This window comes from Sceloporus undulatus, chromosome 1, assembly GCF_019175285.1.
Source record: "Sceloporus undulatus isolate JIND9_A2432 ecotype Alabama chromosome 1, SceUnd_v1.1, whole genome shotgun sequence".
NCBI lineage: Eukaryota > Metazoa > Chordata > Lepidosauria > Squamata > Phrynosomatidae > Sceloporus > Sceloporus undulatus.
In genome coordinates, this window is record NC_056522.1 from 203355670 (window position 1) to 203378044 (window position 22375).

The 22375-nt window shown below is 38.1% G+C and overlaps 1 protein-coding gene across 5 annotated transcripts in view; it reads left to right on the forward strand.

Annotated features, from left to right (window-relative positions):
• The window catches only part of CCDC141 (coiled-coil domain containing 141), a 142981-nt gene that overhangs the window by 102444 nt on the left and 18162 nt on the right, over positions 1-22375 (forward strand). For 2 of the 5 annotated variants that reach the window (XM_042444863.1, XM_042444870.1), the window contains exons 19-25: positions 3240-3380; positions 5717-5911; positions 8387-8570; positions 9729-9841; positions 12372-12500; positions 14040-14929; positions 17870-19751. In XM_042444863.1, the coding sequence (XP_042300797.1) occupies positions 3240-3380; positions 5717-5911; positions 8387-8570; positions 9729-9841; positions 12372-12500; positions 14040-14929; positions 17870-18131 (1914 nt within the window). In that variant the 3' untranslated portion in view covers positions 18132-19751. Of the gene's footprint in view, positions 1-3239; positions 3381-5716; positions 5912-8386; positions 8571-9728; positions 9842-12371; positions 12501-14039; positions 14930-17869; positions 19752-22375 lie in introns of those variants that run through there. The other 3 variants (XM_042444876.1, XM_042444885.1, XM_042444894.1) reach the window with 3 other exon arrangements.

A 22375-nucleotide genomic window follows, 5' to 3' on the forward strand; every position in this document is an offset into this window, starting at 1 on the left:
ACCCATCCATGCAAGACAGTTTTAACCACTGCAGTTTGGGTAAACTAATAAAGATAATTAGAAGTCCTTTCATGTAAATTGAGAAGCTTATTTTGAAGTGGGAAGCTTCAAAGGTATTTATAACACTTGGTAAAGACAGCAGTTAGAACAAGTATACACACTCCTTTTAGAGTATATTTATTCTGGGATTCTGTACGTGTTATAGACCATGTGTTCAGTATTTATTTAGGATGCTTTCTCGACCACTCAAAGGGGTCATTAACAGCACATTCTTAATCTGTATCTTTACAGTAATTCTGTAGTAAAATAGAATGAGCAGCAAGTGCTCTGATTTCCTCAGCTGCATGAGAAATTTGATTGTTTGACTGGAGCTCTGGATTCAGTGGCTTCCTATAGCTTGTCCAGTGAGATTGAAGTCTCAACCTGGACCTGAATCTTGAATCTTCACATCCTCTGTCTCAGGGAATAAGTCAGCAGATAATTTTCACCAAGGGCATGCAAACAAAAAGCAAAACATAACAGTTAAGTATTACTGGCTAAAGAACAGAAAGCAGAGAGCAGGAATGGTTGCCTCTCACAACAGAGAGAAGTATAAAGTATGGTTCCTCATGGATCTGTAATGGTAATAAATGCTTTTTCAGGTCTTCATAAAATTATCTGGAGTTGGTTGTGAACAGTGAAAGGACCAGGTTTGCTCACACTGCCATATTAGGATGGTTAGATGAAAAACAGACTGTAAAGAACTCCAAAGGGATCCCTCCCAGATGGAGCACAATAATATGGTGTTTATTCCACATTACATACTCTTCAGTGTAAAAATAAATCCCAACTTTATGCATGCTACGATAAGTGTATGAGCCAGAAAGTACTGACCAAGAAAGAGATCTTGGGGTTTCAGTGGAAGCTCAATAGGAATGTTGGCCCAGTTTTATGTGCTGGGCAGATTTATGTGCTGGGCATAATGAAAAAAGGTTCAAAAATAAAACTACCAATACCATACTGACATTATTCAAATATTGACAGATGCTGCTGACCTAGAAAGTGACACTATAGAGAAGGGAAAATGCAGAAAAGTGCAACCACAGATATCAAGGGTAGAAATAGCTTCCATATGAGGGAAAGGTTACAACCTTTAGAGCTTAAGAAAAACATGTTAAGAAGATGGAAGTGTATAAAATCATACATGGTGTGATGAAAGTGGCTAGTACCTCCCCCCCCCCCCCAATAATTATGGAATCCAGGGTCATCCATGGAATCTCTACAGTGGGAAATTTAGAACAAATAAAAGGAAGTACTTTTCCACACATCACATAGTTAAATTGTGGAATTCTCTGTCAAACGATGCAGCAGCAAAGAACAAACAACGGGGCTTTAAAATGGGATTGGACAAATACATGGAAATAAAGCTATCAGTGGCTCTTATACATGATAGATATATTTTCCACCCAGAAGCAGAGTGTACCTTACTTGCAGCCTAGTTGCTGGGGAACATGAGCAAGAGGATGCCATTGCACTCATGTGCTGCTTGTGAGCTTTCCATAGGCAACTGGTTGCCCACTGTGTGAACAGAATGCTGGACTAGAGAAGCTTTGGGTTTGATCCCACCATGGCTCTTCTTATGTTCTTATCATTTGAAGTGATTCCAGCAGTTATGCAATTCTTCATCTTCTTTGTTGTGAGGATGGAACTGGCATCTCTTGTTTGACTCTCTAGTTCCCACAATTCACTGCGGCCTTCAAAATGGAGAGAAAAGGATTGACAAGCACCTGTTGTTTGTTGTTCTCTTCCTCCTTGGCTCGCACTTCAGAGCACAGTTACAGTGGATTCAGTTTACAATTCCGTTCTCCCTTCCTCCATCTTTTATCATGCTCACTTGGTTTCATTCCCTTGTTTTCCAACAGTCCTCTCTCTTCTATCACCATGAGTAGGTGTGACTTATCATAAATGTTCAGATAGCATTGCCTTTGCTGTCCCTCTTTACTTGGGCATTTCAGTAGAGCAGATCCCTATACCCTGAGGCTGTCAGCTTCTGGTTCTTTCCAATTCCACCAGGCGGATAGGGTTTGCCACAAAAATAGAACTCAGCATCAGTCTAGAAATGTTCAATAGTCACACGATCTCAAGTCTGAAAATAAAAACATTTTTGGCCGTTGGAGACAAATACATTATGACGGCTATGAGAAACTGCCTTCCTTCCTGCTTTGAAACAGAATGTAGAAAACCTGGTAAAACCTGGATATGTCTTTTTCCCATAAGCCAACCAAATATTAATTTTATAATGTCATTGCCTTTGAGGTGGCATTTAGTAACATGGCTTTGCAGTGCAATGCTTACTTTGCCAGGAATATTCAGGAGGCAATTCATTCCTTTTCAAATGCACGCTTTATGAAAGCTCATATGGATATCAAATTTGATGAACTAGAGCTTAATCTCATTAGTTGCTGGATGACAAACGTTGCCCATCCTCTTGGACTTCAGAAACTGGAGATGAGATGTCAAGGCCAACCAGAAAGCAATGTCTTTAGATCATAAAATCTCCCGGCAAGTGGATAATAGGATGACCTGCAAATAATAAATTCCCGAAATGTTCATGATCAGCAATCCTGATGGCAATTGGAACAGGGGAGTTCCAATGGAGCAGCTATGCAGTGCTCTTTCCCCTATTATTTTTGTTTAATATAATAAATATTATATTTAATAATATTATTATAAATAATAATAATGCAGACTTGCATCTCACTTCTGCCTCTAAAAGCATTATGTGCATAAATATTATTGAATCATACCTTGTGGACTTGCATCATAGATTTTCCACAAATGTGTTCTTTATGGGCAGATGACATGCATTAATTATTTCTTCATGATTTTTTAAAAGTACTTTAGTGAAGGCACTGGCTTGCCTTCATAAACCTATGTTTTCAAAAGGATAAAATACCCTCAGCACACCTAATAGTAATAAATTCTGGTTTACGTGTTTTTCTGATGCAGAGATTATCCCTATCCTAGGAAAAATGTGTACCCAAATGCTTTAGGATATACTTTCTGACCTGAATTTAATGTAAAGCCACTGAATCCATTGTTGAATGGTGAGTCAGCACATGGAAATCTCATTTGGTTTTACTCTAGTTCAGACTATTAATAGGATACAGATCACAGATTAATGATTGAAGTATACGTTCTTAATTCATTTTATAGTATTGTCACATTTCTCTCCCTTTAAAAAAAATATTTCTTTTCAGCTCAGAGAATCATTTAAAGATCTGAAAAAGAAATTCAACAACATGAAATTCAACTATAGCAAGAGAAGTGAAAGAGCAAGAAACCTGAAGACTCTAAGAATTCAGATACAGCAAGTTGAGGCATATTCTGAGAAAATGCAGGTAACAACTAATAGCAGTTGAAGTATTTTGTGCCTAAGATTTATCCCAAATATGTAGACTTAGCTGACATCATTCATCAGGTATTTTCCCCACTGCAGCTGATGTAACAGAACACCAAAGGTCATGTCTACCCCTTTTCCTTTTAGGGCTTAGGGATTTTTGTTTGCTTGGTTTTTTTTTAAGTTCAAAACTGAACCAACTTTGTATGTCTGCTTGTCTATCAAATACTAAAGTGTGTGATAATATAATAATATTATCTTATAACTGTAATATTATAATCTTGTTGTTTGGGTATAGACAACACCTATATCTGTTCTCATTTTTGTAAACTACTAGGAGTTCCAGTTTGGGGAGAAATGTGGGACTTAAGGGGAACAACAACAATGATGCTATTTAGACTATCAAAGCCTAGCTTGTTAAGTAAATTGCAAAGGCTGAATAGGGGAAATGCCATGATAATCTTGCTGCAATGGTACATTAGCACCTATGCAAAAGATAAGATTTACCTTCTTAAAAAAACGGATGGAAACTTAGGCTTTAAAAAGTTGTACAAAACATTGAATCAAAAATATACTGGGGCTTTAAGAATCAAATTTATAGACATCTAGAACATAATATGCCAAACATAACTGTAGTTGAGGAAAATCAGAGTTTAGATTGTGAAGCTGAATGATTTCATGGACGGCATCCATAGTTTTTGGGGTTTTTTTCAGGCTATGTGGCCATGTTCTGGAAGAGTTTATTTCTGATGTTTCATCAGCATCTGTGGCTGGCATCTCTGAAGATGTCAGCCACAGATGCCAGCGAAACATCAGGAATAAACTTCCAGAACATGGCCACATAGCCTGAAAAACCCACAAAAAAAAAACAAAACCCTATAGCATTTGGATTATAGATGTAGCAATTCCTGGGGATAGCAGAACTGAAACCATAGTGAAGGAAAAGATTATAAATATTGAGGCCTACAAAGTGGGATTCAGCACCTCCAGGAAAATAAAACCATGGTGATTCCAGTGATGATAGGGGCTCTAGGAGCAAGTTCAATAATTCAGTTTTAAAAAGTGACATCACCTGAAACATGCCAAATGGATTTCTAGATTTTTAGAGAAATCTATGAAACAACTGTAATTCTCACCAAGATAGTTGGAGGGTGAAAGGCAGGGATGTTCTTGCTTTTCCTTAAGAAGGTAATCATAAAACCCAAGATCCAGTAGTGGACTCATTAACGAATGCCACAGAACTGGGACTTTCTTTCTGTTTCCCTGCCCCTCTTGTTGCAGGTGTCTGTGCTGTCAAAAAACATTTCCAGCTATTTTCTCAATCCTCCACAGCATACTATAGTGAAGGTGCATGGAAGGTTATAGAAAGGAGGGTACAATTGCCACTTTGGGGAGGGGAGCAGTGGGATACATTGAAAAGTACACCACTGCTCCTGGCCAAAGTTCCAGACAAGCTGAACTGTGAAAATGTATCTGATTTCTTGTGCTCTCAAAATATTTCTGCTGATACTACACAGAAACAAAAACACCCTATGTACACACACGTTGAACAAACTAATGACTTTGCCCCCCCCAAAAAATGTTATTGTTTTGTTCTAGATAAGGGACCTACAAACTGTAGTACATGTACTGATAACCTCACGACTCGATTTCTGCAATGCGCTCTACACAGGGCTACCCTTGTGCCTAGTCCAGGTTGGTCACTGGAAAATCCAGGAGTGACCGGATAACACCTATTTTAAAGTCACTTCACTGGCTGCCTATTAGTTTCTGGGAACAATACAAGGTGCTGGCTTTTACCTTTAAAGCCCTACATGGCTTGGGTCCTTCCTATCTAAGGGATCACCTACTTCCATATAATCCACCCTGCACCCTCAGGTCCTCTGAGGAATTTATTGCAACCTATAAAGACCAGACTAGCTGCAACCTCCCAGAGGACATTCTCTGCTGCCGTTCCCAGATTGTGGAATGCCTTGCCAGAGGAGATCCGTCAAATTTCCATCCTAGACAGCTTTTAAAAAGCGTTAAGACGGATCTCTTCTGGCAGGCCTTCCCCAAATAGAACAATCGGCTAATGATTTCTCCCCACCTTAAGTATAATTCTACTATTTCCCAATAGATTGTTGTTATTATCAGTGTTTTAACAATTGAATTTAAATTGTAATGTGTTTAATCCTTTTTAAGGGGGGGAGGAGAGTTAGATATGGTATTGTACAGACTGTATGTAGTGTATATTGATTGTCTTTTAATCATGTAAGCCGCTTTGATTGCTCCTATAGCAGAAAAGCGGGGTATAAATAAAAGTTTTATTATTTATTTATTTATTCTTTGGAGCAGGTACTGAGAAAGAAGACAGAGAATTTAAAGAAGAAAATCTTAGATTCCCTGGCAACATTACCTAGTGATAAAGCTGGGATACTTTCTGACTCCATCAATGAACTAGAGAAACAGCTGAGTGAATTTGGCAAGAATATGAAGGATTACAAACAGAATTTAGATCTCATGGAACACCTGCAGCAGCTGATGGAAGAGGTATAAGAAAACTGCAAGTGTACTTTGTAGTTTTGGTAATAGGCCTGTTCTGAGATATGGGAGAAAGGGGCATTACTGTGAAGTATCAGTCATTATGTATAGCATCCATCATTTCAGGCTTCAGGTAAAAGACCTTTACAAAAAGCACCTGGAGTTAAATGAATGTACTCTTTCCCATGCACCAAGCTCTTAAGAATTGCTTACATCCTAAATTTTAAGGCTGGTTTCTTCACTGAAATATATAGACCATTGTTTCTATACTCTGGGGATTCCCAAGGTAGTTTGTAATAATAAATCAAACACAGAATAATACCACTGAAATAACTGAACACTGAAAGTTCCCCAACTATGCTTTAAAAAAGATATACTGAGACATGAACAGTTGTATGAGAATGCACCTGTTCCAATGCATTCAGATGCATTTCAACATGGAAGTATTTGAACGTGCATATCATTGAAAAGTAATTCAGTGAGGATAAAGAACATATTCCTTTGGGTATGTGTTTGCACATGTCTCAGACTTGTATCCATCAGTAATGCAGGATTCACCAAGTGATATATGTATGAAACCTGTCTTGGGAATGAGAACACCTGTTTATACACCCAGGTCAGCTGTTGGCAGGGGCAGGGAGTGAGAAGGTAAAGTATCATCAATGATGCATCATCATAATGCTACTACTAATAGTAACGTCAATAATAATTAGATAAAATCCACCATTATTTTTAACCACTTTCTAGATGTCCTATGGGATAAGGAAGCCTATGTGATTTGAATGAACAAGTGGTTCTTATAGAAGCAAGCATGCTGTAAGATAAGTCATGATATCTTAATGCAGTGAGTCCCAAACTTTGGTCCTCCAGATGTCTTGGACTTCACCTCCCAGAATTCCTGACTGTTGATCAAGTTAGCTTCTGGGAGTTGAAGTCCAAACCACATGATAGACCAAAGTTTGGGAACTACTGTCATAATACATAATCCTATGGTTAATGGAGGGGAAAGGATGAGGGAAGGAATCTAGCTGTATCTTTAGGACTAACTTATTTATTTCAGCCCCAACATTTGTGGATTTGAATCCACTTAGATCTTGAGCTCTAAATTTTGACCATGTTTGGTAAAGGTCTGGTTTCACACTGTGGATTTCCTATGTGTTCACAGAACATTCTTATGTTTATAATAATATAAAGTATCCTTTATAATTGAACTCAAATGAAGACTATGATCAATTTTGAACCCAGTTTGTCAATTACTTTGTGTAGAATGTCCATTTATGAGCTAATTTTGACCAAATTTGATATTTAAATAGTTTGACATACTGAATATTGTATAATTTGGGATTGATTAGCAAACATCTGTATTTCCTCTTTGAAATTTCATGGCTTTGGCCATATAGCATAGCACCTGATATGAAACAAATGTTGAAGACTACAGGTGCTACTACTAAAATTTTGATTTGATTGAAATATTTAATAGAACAACCTTGAATACATTTCTGACATATATCTAACCATAAAATAGAAAGCTAAGCTTATTAATATTGGTTTTGTGTTTTCTTTCCTGCTTAAAGGAAATATAGTACATAATAGCATTTTGTCTTTTACCCACATCCTGCAAGTCTCTGATGAGATCATGCATTTTTCTGTTTCACTGCTTTCCTACTTAGTAATAAAGCCATTCAACTCCCAGTCGTGATTAACTGCATGACCAGTATGACTTTCGTAATACATCAAAAAGTTGCATCTCATTTTTCAAAACAGTAATCTTCCCAGCCACATGCATTTCAACAATGATTAGAAGAAATATTTGAAACATTTTATATGTTACAATGAATATCCAAGGTTGAAAAGCTTTGTATATGTTTTAAAATTCATATGTGAGTGAATGCTGGGAGTCATCTTAAATCAGCCCACACACACAAACACACACACATATATAAATATGAAATCACATACCTAAGCATGTGTGTGTGTATGTGTGTGTGTGTATGTGTGTACACACACACACACACACACACACTTACATATATGAGAGCCAGTATGGTGTGGTAGTTTGAGCATTGGACTCTGGTGATCAGTGTTCGCTTCCCTGTTAGAACATAAAAAAAAAACCTGGGGTGACCTTGGGCAAGTCACAAACTCTCAGCCTCAGAGGATGGCAGTGGCAACTCCCTTCTGAAGAAATTTGCCAAGAAAACCCTATAATAGGATTGTCCTAGGTGTGCCAAGGCACACCACAAGTCTGTGTGTGTGTGCGCGCAGATTTGCACATACGTGGAGGGACAGATGGATAGGAAAAGTAGAAGAAGGAATGCTCATTTGGGGCCATTAAAAGATCCCTCTGAGATTGTCAGCATTCCTGTTTGAACACTGATACTCCCCTATAGTTTAAGTAATAATAAAAGAAAGAGGCAAGCAATATGTTTGCTTGAGCTATAGTGTCTCATGTGATGGGATTTTTATTTCTTTTCTCCAACACAGTGTCAATTTTGGTGTGAAGAAGCAAGTGCTACAGTGGTTAGAGTTCAAAAATATTCAACAGAGTGCAAGACAAAGGAAGCAGTAGAAATACTCTACAAACAATTCAACAAATTTGTTGAGCCTATTGTCCCTCAGCAGGAGGAAAGAATTCAGACAATCACTAACCTTGCTAAAGACTTATATGGTATGTCTTAGATGGTTCATTACTTTGAAAATGAAGAATTAAACTATAGTCATTCCAACATTCCTTTGTTTCAAAACAAATAAAGATTAGGTAATATGCATTCCTTCAATACATGATGCTATAATAGGGATGGAATGTTTGAAAATGGTTAAATGATGTGTTTCTCAAGAGGCAGGAAATCGTGATGAGGAGAATACAAGATTAATGAGAATTTTCACAGATTCTGTACAAACTTCACACTTTTTTGTGCAGAAAACATTTTCTGCACAAGAAACTATATATTCTATGTAGAAAATGCTGCTTCTTGCACAGAAAACACCATTTTTCTGCACTCACACAAAAGATGTTTGGGAACTTGCATTCAGCAACTACAGTGGGCTGAGGTATAGAAAATGCCCTATTAAAGCCACAAGTTGGAAATAATTTGTGAAAATTTTCAGCAACCATGGTAAAAAAATTTAGTTATTAAACAGAATTTGTATTATCTCTGAGGAATCATAAATGACCCTGATCAATTTGTTACTGCACATTTCTAATTTAGTTTTAACAATCTGAGAGGAAACTGGGGAATCTTGGTCAATACACATAGAATTGCATTTTAAACAGGAATTGCATTGTAAATAGGAATAGGTAAGATGTCAGAGCCACCAACGATCCATTATCAGAGACTTGGTATTTCATTACACAGAACCTCTTTGTGTACTGTAATAAATAAATAGATCTGACCCTAAAGCAGGGATGGGCAAAGAGCTGCATAGGCTGTATGTGATTCCCCCTGGGCTGCTTTTGTGGCCCCCAGTATCCCCCCAGAGATAAAAACATATTTTTTTTTGTTCCAAAATGTCCAACAATGATTTCTAGGTAGTGTTTGGAGTCCCACTGGACCATTTTTCCCCCTTCAGAATGCCCAAAATGAATTATAGGGGCCAGGGAAGGCCCCAAACATGTCCCCTACTGGACTTTGAGGAGCATTTGGGGACAAAACAAAAATTGAATGTGGGAGTGGGTCCACTAGAGTGTGTGGCCCTCCCAAGTCTCCTGGAGGGATAATGCCACCCCATAGTTCTCCACAGTTGCCTGCCCCTGCCATCAGGCTACTTGAGGCTAGTGCCAAAATTATACTCGTTCTACCACTGTATTTCTTTGTTCAAATTCTAGGTATTGAAGATGGAAAGAGGTATGTCGAAAAATTAGAAGCAAAGCACAAAGAAGTGCTTGATTCTATCAGTGAACTGTGTAGTTCCTTAACAGAACTGGAAGACAAGCTTGGGGTAATTCTTTCCTTCCTATTTAGAGAAAAAGATCTTGGGTATTTACACATCCATCCTATGAATGTACCAGAAATGAATGCTTAGGAGAGATAATCCCAACTGCTGAGCTGCAACTGCCTTATGACCTTTCAGCTACAGAGGAAGCAAAGATCAATATTATTATACAGCAAAAGTGTTGGTGTAAATGTGTCAAGAAAAGCCATCACTGATAAATGTAACATGGCAGGACAGCACTGTACAAAAGCTTTTTTGTTGCATCCAGCTGGAAATATGTCAGAATATGAACAGGGGGGTTCAGAAAGGGTGAGAATGTACATGCTATATTAAGGAGAGTTGGAAACATCTTAAGTTCCATCATTATAGCATAACTATGGAGATCAAATAGAGCAATTTAGATAATGGCTGTTTTGGTTTGCTCCAGCTTGAGACTCAGTGGAGAGGAGTATCTTTCAAATTCATCCCATCTCTAATTAAAGTATGTTCTTTTACTTTTTCTCATATTTTTCTGGCATTCATCCTTACACAAAAGGCAAAATGCTGGCTGGGTTGCATTTCATGGTTTTGGGGGGCTCCCATTAGACTAAGGGTGTATCCACACTGCAGAATTAAAGCAGTTTGGTACCACTTTAACTGCCAGGACTCTGTTCTACAGGATCCTGCAGTTTGTTGAGGTATTCAGCCTGGTCTGTGAGATTGCTCTGATGCCTCACCAAACAAAATATCTCAGGATTGTGCTTTAATTCTGCAGTGTAGATACACCCTACGTATTTGGATCATACAAAGTCATACTGAGCTCTGTTGGAGCCCTTGCAAAACATGGGCTTCGCTTTCTTCAAAGAGTGTGCTTTTCTAATGGCTTATCCTGTCTTGGTCATAAACACACACAAAGAGTGTGTTTTTTTGGGGTAGTAAACATATCACTTATCATAACTTGTTACAATCTCATAATTTAGATTAATATATGCCCAACATTCAAACACAGATATCTATGACTACATGGCTCTCAAGGTTCTCTCTTTTAAAAAGCCCACTTTCCTCAGTTTTAATAAATCTCTGTGAGTATCTCATCACCATACCAACAAGTTTTGCATTTCTATAGCTATTCATACAGCCAGACTATAAAGATCCTTCCTGGTCATCAGTTCACTCCATGCATCTGAGGAAGTAGTCTACAAAAGCATATGCCACAATTTCTTTTACTCAGGGCCCGAACAGACAGGCCAAAGTAAAGCTGCTTTGGGTCACTTTGGACATATGCTGTTTAAATGATGCATGCATCCTAAGAGGCTGGAAGCCGTGCCAAAGCCACACTCCAGTCTTAAGGACTGGAGCACAGCTTTGGCACAGCCTCGGGCCTCTTAAGATGTGTGTGTCATTTAAGCAGCATAAGTCCAAAGTGTCCTGAAGCAGCTTTATTTTGGCCTGTCTGTTTGGGCCCTCAGTCTCAAAGGTGCTACAAGAACCAATTGCATACAGACTTCCTTTTTGTCAGTGCTTCAATTTACTGAGGAACCAGATGTGAACCACTACCTTTACCTTTGATGAAGTTATCCCTTGTCTATTAGTGTGTGGCAGAGGTGGAGCAGGAATGTTATATGGCTGACACTCTGGGGAGTACAGGAGTGACACTTTCAAATTGCATTAAAGACCACTCTACCATTTCTTTTTCTTTTCTTTTCTTTTTGAATAAAAAACATTTATCAATCACTCCAAATAACACATATCACATAAAATACACAACAATATCACAAACAATAAATACAATAACAAAAACAGATTTCTCACATTCTCCATTTGTTACTTCCAAACTATCAAACTAGCTCTTATATCTGTCTCATATACTTTCAAACATCTGTTAGTTAATGGATATTTGTTGTTCAACTTACACTAATCTCAGTGCGCCTGTTACTTAGTCCATCAGACCAAATCTAAATCAGATAAATAATACAAAATCGCCTCTACCATTTCTACCATCACTTTGAACACTGTTTCTGGAGAATGCTTGGAAACACTGCATTTACATGCAAGTCCTCATCTTTGCTTAGGCCTTCTACCTGTTTCCAAGTCTTGGCTTCTCCATGCCTCATCTGGTGTTGATTCTGGGGATTTGTGGGAGGGCTGTTTTGTGAAAGAAGGAAAGAACTAAATGAAGCTAACATCTTAGCAATCAGAAAAACCGTGAGGATAGTTGGATACTGTTGGATACTGAAATGATTCCACTTTTGAGTGGGTTTAATTTCATTGTGTTTCTGATGCTTCTGTCTTTTTTATATTTCTTTCAACAGGTTGATTTATTTTCTTGCTTAGGTTTTGGTTTATACTGCATTTATAATTCTGTAACCTGCTTTGATTGGGACTTCTCTGCCTGAAAAGTGGCATATAAATGATGGTATAAATAGAAATGTGAAGCCTGCATACTAGCAGAGGACAATTGTGTGCATGCTTTGGATATGTACACAGATATTTGACCAGTCAGATGCTATTTTTATTGCCTGGCTCAGCTACTGTAGCTCTCAATTTCATTTAACAGGAAGATTCACTAGAGGAAAAAACAACTAATTCTGATAATTTTGAGGATGAGCTGAAAGCAGAACAAGAAAGACTGAAGCAGAAGATTGATAAAGAATATATAAAAGACAAGTCAAATGAGTTGAAACAGGTTTGGAAACTTTTTCCACCCAACTTTACTTTATGTAAATGAAATTCAGACTACTGAGGAAAGAAATGTATACACGTGTTTGTATAGTTTATTCATATTTTTATAATATGAATTATTATTCATATAGACTGCAAAAACAATGGAGATTACTTAAAGAAACAATCCTATGTCCACTTAGCTACACAGTTTACCACACATTTTGATTTTTTAGCTTTCTTAGCAGTTAGGTTTAATGCACTGATTTTTTTTCTATTTATATCTTACTTTTAGATGCAGTTGAACACATTAGCTGAAAGCCCATTTATAATTTAAGTCAGAAAATAACAGTTATTTCTACTTTAAAGGTTAAGTTAAGAAACAGTTTTGTTTTAAAAGGATGATTAATTCACATTCTATTTTTGTCCAAAACAAATGCATGGCCCACAGGAAGAATCAGAAAAAGGTTGAGCTATGGAACAAAATTCAGATTTTGACATTTTAAAACCCAATATATTTCCCATGGCATTAACTCTCTCCTGGTGAATATTATAATATGAAGTTGTAGTTTAATTTGATAACAAATTTATATGAAATTGGATAATAACAGTTTCCTTATATTTATTACTAATATCCGTTTGTTACCCAATATCAGCTTCCTAGACCCTTGAAAAGGGGCTCAGACATCTTTTAAAGCATGTAAAGTTCAGCCAATGTTGAATAGCCATACTATCTAGAGATGGTAAGAGCTTGGATCAACAGATCTGGAGGACACCAGAGTTAAGAAGATTGACCTAGAATGATATTGTGCAAGCCTTTCATGGGATCTGGAGGGATACATGGCCATTCTGCAAGTGCCCCTCCCAACAAACAATATATAACATGATTAAAGCATCATGAGGTAGTGTAGTGATTCAAAACTTGATAGAGGAAATTATCAGACAGCAAAAAAGGACAGGAGTGAAGTTGAATTGGCCCGTAACTTTTATTCATGGGAAGACGGGATGAGAGTGACGTTCTGGGACATACTCTAATAATCTTCTTGCAGTCGCACCATAATGACAGAAACGTCCCAGTTTACTCCTCTCCTTTTTCGCCATCTGATAATCTCCAGAGTAAGCATGCTTCTTTTCACCTGCCCCATGGTTTTAAGGTGCTCTCTTGTTCCTTCCTTCCTTCCTCTGGCTCAAGAGTACTTACTAATGATAAATTTGGATCCAATCATTGCTATATGCCCTTTGAAAAGCCACAGCCTGGTTTTGTTAGTAAAAGGGCAGTCAGGAGAGAAGATGCAGAATCTCCCACTTCCCAAGCACAGTTCAAAGAACTGATAGTAGGTTTTGTATTTACTGAGAGAAATGAAAAATCCAGTGATAATAAGCTTGGTTTTACAGTGGAGAAATTGTAAGCTAATGGTTTTTGTTAGCAATAGACAAATCTTATTGCCTGTGCAAATCATTTTCAATCAACATATTTTCAGGAATTATATTATTGTAAAAACAACTGCAAGTTCTGTAAACTGTGCTCAGATTCTCCCTCACTCCCTCTTGTTCTGTTTTGAAGGAACAGAAGATTTTGGCTGATATTTCAACTATCTGCCCAGCTGGTGAGGATTGTGTTTCACAGGACACCGAACTCTTGTCTCCTGCCAAAGAGGATAGCTTTCAGCCTGAGCTCCTGGCAGAAGAAATGCCCTCTGGAGATGATGAATATGAGTGTATATCCCCCGATGATATCTCTTTGCCTCCACTTTCTGAGACACCAGAATCCAATCTTCTGCATTCTGAAACAGACCTAGAAGAGCCACCCTGCTGTAGTTCGCGTAGTCTGCATGTCAGCTCTTATAGTGTGCAAATGCAGATAAATGCTGGCAGTAAAAGAATGGCAGATGGATCTGATCTCTTAACCTCTGCTGCTTATGGTGACGTGCCTGGTCACAGAAAGGAATGTATGTCAGATGAGCTAGATAGATTTTCCTCCTCTACCATAAGCTACCACTCAAAATGCAAAGCAGAATCCCCTTTTGCTCCTAGTTCACCAGAAATGCCTGAAGGCAGCCCTGTTCCCTGCACGCTCAAGACGAAGTCTGCCTATTGCATGACGAGTGAAGTGTGCCAGACCCATTTGCAACGCCATGAGGTTCACAGAGGCATGACAGAAGCACAGAGACAATTGCATGACATAAATAACTTTACTAAAAACCAGGATAGGCTGCATGCTTCACCCAATACATTCTCAGATCTCCTGTTTCAATCAGACGCCACCAGAAGCTGTCAGAGGCAGATGGTCACCCGAGAAGAGATTAAAAGTATATCTGAAAAGAACAGCATGGTCAGTCTATCTGGACAGGCGCCTAACTTCTCCAAGCTTCTGTCTAACGTAACTGTCATGGAAGGTTCTCCGGTGACTTTGGAAGTAGAAGTAACAGGATTCCCAGAGCCTACACTGACCTGGTGGGTAGCTTACAATGAGAAAACCTAAATATAAATAGAGAAATCCCTACTGAGTCAAATATAACTGGGCATCAGTGTGAAAATTAGAGCAACACTTGCATATCACTACACATTTCTACACTATTGCATTTCTAACTGAAACCCAAATTAATTATGATCATATCTGTGTAATATAAGGGTCATATAACATCAGTTTTCAGATATGTTATTCAAACACACCCAACTCAAAATAATATTTTAAGAATACTATATGATGAAACATCCTTCTTTCATAATAAGACATTCCAGTCACTAAAAGTGACTTCTGCAGTACAAGTCCTTTTCTAACTGCTTATCCATGTGACTGAATTCATCTGCATTTTCAGACCAATGCCTATTCTGGTCACAAATTGGGGGAAAATGAAATATTATTTACTTTGTCATGGATTTGATGTTCACTCAGGCTGGATTCACGTCCACCCAGGATTTTCTATGGCTTAAAAACCCTGGGCTCATCTCCTTCTATACCTGGCAAGGCCTAAGCATGAGGGAGGGTGACTCTGCCTTGGACCCAGGCCTGATGACCTAATATCAAGCCACTTGCAATGAGGAAAAAAACCTGAGACTAAAGTGGAAGTTGTTCATGTTTGGGAGTGATTATGAAAACTTTTAATGATGCTGTATGCCTTTAAGTGATTCCTCACTTATGGCAACTCTAATGCACAGCAATCACAAGGTTTTCATGGAAAGATTTATTTGAGAGATTTGCCATTGCTTCCTCTTAGGCTGAGAGAGTATGACTTCCCTAAGGTCACTTTGTGGGTATCCATGGCTGTGCAGGGATTTGATCCCTGGTCTCCTGGATTTCTAGTCCAGTACTCAAACCACCCCATGATGGTTCTGTGAAAGCATATTTCCTTGTATTTATAGGGAATATTCAGATCTTGTGAGATTTATCAGAGGCCATGTATATTTTATATGTACATTGACATTCAAAATTTTGTAACTCTAATATTTGGCAAAACCTGTACAAAAGGCAATTTCTTTCATTCAAACTACCAGAAGGAAAGAGTGAGTGTGCAAGAGACATTGCTCCATTTCAGTCCTCAAATGGAAGCTTTGGAGTTCATGGTGAATTTTGGGGAGGGGGTGGAATCCATATTTTGTAAGGTTTTTAAAAATCCCCAAAGAATATAAGCTCACACCACAGCATCTTTTCTTTCGCTTCTCCCATAATTGCCTCCCTTTTAGAGCAGAGCATACTCTTCAGATATTTTAGTTTGTTTTTGTAACTGCACACAGAAAGCAAATTGAATGAGAGAAAGAGAAAAACTTTTTAAAGTGTGTATAACAACTATGAAATCAAAAACTAACCCACATTGAATAGAATTTGATAAATTAGAATTTAACTGAAAGGCAAATTAATCAAGCAAAACCTATCACTGTCTTATGTCTTGGTCACTAACCCATTCTTAAAATTTCTTGGGTTTTTTTTCCCTTCTGAAATATTCTTTCATCTTCCCTTTGGAATAATATTGCTGCCAGCTTTAGGTAGAGTTTAATAGTTAAACAACTTTATTTAATACAAAAAAGCTATTGTAGGTTCTTCAAACTATAAATGAAATAAACTTTTATGACTGAATGATCTTCTTCAAGTCACAGTGTTATGAATGCAGTTTAAAAAGGAATTTTCTCAATAAAAATCCAGACTGGAACCTATTGTGCTATAATGGTGATGGTAACAAAACCTGCTTTACACAGAAAAATTTATAATATGAATGCTATATTTAAGTGACACTAATAGACCTAAGATGGTGTGCAACCAGACAAACTGTGGCTGGAAATAATTCGTTTGAATGCCATTTATTTGCTTGCCATGAAAGTGGTTCCAAATAGCAGGTGCTGGGTAGGAGTGAGAGAATCATTGGTGCTCCTGTCCTCTACCCTGACTTTAACACCAGCATTTGTTTATCAGTATTTTCAACATGCATTTTGTGGTGGGTGGGGAGGTGTTCCTAGTGGCACAGTAGTTAAATGCCTGTACTGCAGCCACTCACTCACAAACCACAAGGTTGTGAGTTCAAAACCAGCCAAGGGTTCTGGGTCGAGTCAGCCTGGCATCCTTCTGTAGGTCTCTAAAATGAGTACCCAGCTTGTTAGCTTACACTTTGTAAACCGCTTAGTTAGTACATCGGTAAGTGATATAGTGCTATTTGGAAGCGATATAAGTGCTATTGGTATTTGTCTTTAAAGAATGCACTGATTTTAAAAAAGAGGTCAGTCAAGGATGAGACTGCACAGAAGTGCCATACACTACATAGAAAGACTTTACATTCCTCACTATATCAGTTGTTTTCACGTTGGTCATCCATAGTTGAATACAGATAAATGATGATCATTGGCTTTCATTTCCCTTTCTCCCGCTCACAAAATTATTATCACCAGTACAGGGTCACTCACTTCTTGCCTGGACATAGGAGAGACAACATCTTTCTCTTAATAGGCACAAAACTTCATTATGAAAACGATCCTCAAATGTCAGTAATGGGAATCTTCATCCTGAAGCTTGGTTTTCCTCTTTTGTTAGCAAGTATAAATTAGGAATAAATGCAATCAGCTTGATATGGAGGAGAAAATCAAATCTCAGTTCCCAGTTTCTCTTGTTGTTTTGGGTGGGGCAGAATGTAAAATTAATGTTGTCGTATAAATTAAAATTAAGTTCTGCTTTGATCTTTATGGAGCCAAACAAAAATCACAGCAGTAGTGCTTTAAGATCAGACATTTCTGGATTAGGATTCACCTTCATCCTTTTTTAAATGTTTTCCCCCTTTAAATATTTCTTGTAAAGTATTAAAAAGTAGGGAGTAATCTGTAGTTCTAATCTGTAAGAGTTTGTTTGACATCACAGATTATTTTGCTTCCACCAACATTCATGATTTGAAAACTGACTCTCTGCTTCAGGTACAAGAAGGGCCAGAAACTGACTGGAGATGAATGCATAGAGCTCTTACACAAGGACACAAAGCATACTTTGTTCATTAAGGAGGTGTGTGACACAGATGCTGGCCTCTATGTGGTTCGGGCTAAAAATTCTAGTGGCACAGTCTCCTCAAGTGCCATCCTCCATGTGAAAGGTAATGAGCTACCTATAAAGAGAATAGACTGGATTATCCTCTGTGCCCTCTACTTGGTTGTATCACTTGCACACTGGCTGTTCACTTAGTACAGCATACTGACTTCACTGGACTTTAATTTCCACAACTGGAGACAACAGCAGTCGGCCAACTTTCACTGCATTTCACATCGCTTTTGTCACTCTTGCTTATGAGTCACTCTGAAAATAACATTTTTATAACAATATCACAGCTGCACTAGATGTTGTTGTTCTGTTGTTACATGTGACAGTAGCTTTACATAGGGGAAGGAGGTTTTGTAAAGATATCTAATAGGATTTTGCACCATAAAGGAAAAGCGCTTTAGAGCAAAAACAAAAACAAAAAAAAAAACAGCAAACAAAATGTCTTCATGCATTATTATTTGTGCACAGAGCACAAGATGATCACGTGAATAAATGTATTAGTTAAAATTCTATGATTGCTTTAATGCCATATGATGAACATGGCACAAATGTTTGATATAGTTGTAGCTTATACGTTGCTGTTCTTGTTATGTGCCTTCAATTTGACTCCAAGTTATGGTGACCCTATTACAGGGATTTCATGGCAAGATTTGTTCATGGGGGGTTGCCATTGCCTTCCTCTCAGAACGAAAGAGTGGAACTTGTCCAGAGTCATCCATGGCTGAGCAGGGATTCCAACCCTGGTCTTCTAGAATCCTAGTCCAAAACTTAAACCACTACACCATGTTGGTTCACAACTTACATATCATTTAAGAAGTCTTAAATAAATTTATTAACTTTATCTCAGTAATCCTTATAACACTGTAAGATAAGACCATATGGTTATCTTCATCATACAGATGACAGTAGAGACCACCTAGTGGCTTTCTGGATCATAGCTCAAACACTTAAGACACTGCATTACAACTGCTTTCACTGGTTTCATGTCTGGTATGCCATCTTTGCAAGGTGAAAATATGTAAAATGTTTATGGAGATGTTTTCTTAACATTTTAATTTAAATATTTTCAAAGACAACAAAAACATTTAGAGTGCTATTGATCCATGATGACACATGTCTACTGCAATATGGGCAAAGTATACAACAAGGGCGTGATAAAATATAAAACCAATATATTATAATGAGCATGCCCTTAGTTTGTTAAAATAACAAGGAATGGACAATCATTCGTACTGAGCAGCAATCAAAAAGAAATAATTTGCTTGAGAATTGCACTGGTTTTGATTTTTTAAAAATGTGGAAACCAGAGCAACACTGTATTACTATAATTTCTTGCTTCATAAAATATAATATCTTTGATTCACAGGATAGTATAATGCTAGTTTTCATAAAGCTGAGGGAATAGATACTTGGCTAATGAATGCAAAAACTGCCTTGAGTTCAAATATTGTGTGTGGAGTGGGGGAGCAGGTTATAAATGAATAAAGTAAGTAATATTTAAAGAGAATGCTCATTTAGAAATGTTTACCATATTCAAATGAGAAGTGAATCATCATTAATACATTTTATTTCATAAGAGTACAGGGCATATGTCTATGTAGGATCCCCACCTAAAGTCTGATAAATATTTGTGTAAATTATTTCATGAGGAATAAGTTTCTTCTTCCCTAAAATGACTGTTCTGTGGTAAATTTATAAGAAAAAATGTTTCCAGTCTCATGCAAGAAATTTATAATATGGAAATAAATCTTCATGTGCACAGCATTCTGTGGAAAGAATATCTATTACAAATGGTGAAGCTGGGGTGGTATGAGAGATAGAAGAAAAGAGGATTTTTAGCCAGCCAACTGCAAATTTATTATAGAAATGTAAAATGGAAAGAAGATCAGTCTTGCAAGTAGCAACATCCATCCTTGCTGTAAAAGCGGCAGGGGAGGGAAGCCAATTGATCCAAGAAAACAACCTATCCCCATTCTGCGAACAGAACATATTTTGCATTTGATGTGTAGCACTTCCCTTACTTACAAGCTATGCATGTAAAAAAAAAACCACCACTACTCTATAAAGAGATCTTTCATGCAAAATGCTTCTTTAGGAATGAATTGAGAAAAACCCAGCAGTGCAAATGAATGGCAAAGAAAGGGAAAACACAAATTTCAAAGGATGGTACTGGCATCAGTTTCACACCAAGATAATACAACTGTGTCTATGATGATTTGATATGTGCAAGTTTATCTGTTGGTGATAATCATGTCTATAGATGATTCCTTGCATGTGTGAATGAACCATCCTAGAATCATCACAACAGATAGATTGTTCATACGCTACATTCTCAGATTCAGTAGTCCATTTATACATCCAACTTGACACAGAAAGTTTTAATTAATTAACAATCAGGACGTGCATGTGCACTGGACTTATTTTAAAAATTATAGGACTCAATAAACACTAATTCCAGTCAAACTGAAAAGTGAAAAAAGATGTATTTCTTATCTTAACAGTTCCTGTTTTCATGCCTCAGTGGAAAGTGACTTTCCCCCCCCGAACTGAGCAACTTGTTGCTCCCAAAGTACAGTGGTACCCCGGGATACGAATGCGCCGCCTTACGAAATTTCCGGGTTACGAAAAAAATCCATAGAAAAAAACTGTTCCGGGTTACGAAGGTTATTTCGGGTTATGAAAAAAATTTTGGTGCTTTTCGGCGCTATTTCGCACGAAATTGTGGCTTTTCCCCATTAGCGCCTATGGCTTTTTCGGCTTACGAAGGATTTCGGGTTACGAACGCGGCGGCGGAACGAATTATTTTCGTAACCCGGGGTACCACTGTATCTTGTTGCTGCCCCCAAAAATGAGCAATTCTGTATTTCTCATTGCATTACTAGCTACTTTGTAAACAAAAAAAAAAATTTTTTTTTAATGTGGGGGCAATGTCCTCTAAATGCCCCCCAAAGCATTTTAACCTCCAAAAATAACAAGAAAAAGTTTCAAGTAAACATTACCAAAAACTACTGATGAGACTAGGATTGGTTTGTTTGCGTTTTTACAAAGATTTTCATTACTCTCTTGCTACCTTCTATCTCATAAGTACAGTGGTACCCCGGGATACGAATTACCCAGCTTACGAATTTTTCGGGATACGAAAAAATCCCATAGGGATTTATTGTTTCGGCTTACGAAGGTTTTTTCGGGTTACGAAAAAACCCCGGCGCTGTTTTAAATGGAAAGGCCGCCACCGGAGGGCAGCAGAGAGCTATTTTTTCCATTAGCGCCTATGGCAATTCGGCTTACGAAGGTTTTTCGGGTTACGAAATTAGCCGCGGAACGAATTAATTTCGTAACCCGAGGTACCACTGTAATGTCATTAATTGTAAAACTATGGCCTCAAGTTTGCTGAAATCAATGGGGTACATTAAGCGCTTATGACTGGACAACTGTGACATCTCAATGCTTCCAAGAATGCCTAGAGCTGGAACAAATAAGCTTATCACATGGCACATGCAGGAACAGGAACAGAACAGGGGGGAAACGGGTGTTACCACAGGAGAACGCCACCGATGCCGCTGGGAGTCCCCAAGCCGTTCCCTGGCAGTGGTTCAAAATTGTCTTTCAAAACTGGCTGCCAGGAATGGCTGGGAAAATGGCTTGAGGACTCCCGGTGGCATTGGCGGTGTTCTCCCATGCGGTAACACTCATTTCCCCCCTGTTCTGTTCCTGTTCCTGCAAATGTCATGTGATGAGCTTATTTTTTCTGTTCCATTCAATTCCTACAAGTGCCATGCAATAAGCTCTAAAATCACACTCAGTTACCTTTTACAAAAATGGAACATTGGACACTGGCCAATTATCACCCTGAATGGAGAGGTTCAAGGCGAGCTTTTTCAAATGGAGGTCTTCCACTTGCTTCTCTTACGCCCACTGGAATTGTCCCTTGATGTAAGGAGGTATTCCCCACTCCTTTCACCCACTGAGCCAGTCCTCAGTCCTTCTGATGAGACTGGAAGACCAAGGATGTAGTGCATGTGTTCCAAGAGTGTTGCCCACATCCCCAGGCTGTACTGATTGAAAATAACTCATTATTACTGAATAAACAGGCACCAGACTTACATCCAGTCAAACTTTATCAACCTGCAGTAGTTCCCAACTTTTGGTCCTCCATTTGGATTTCAGATCCCAGAAGCCCCAGTCAACTTATCCAACAGCCAGGAATTATGGGAGCTAAAGTCCAAAACATCTGGAGGATCAAAGGTTGGGAGCCACTGAATTATAGCATCCAAGTCACAATGAGACGATCCATTTTATATGGAAATAGCTATGCCAGTTCTTCATAGGAGGCTCTCAAATGCTCTCTGTTATCTTCTCATGAACCACTGATCACTTGAAACAGCTCC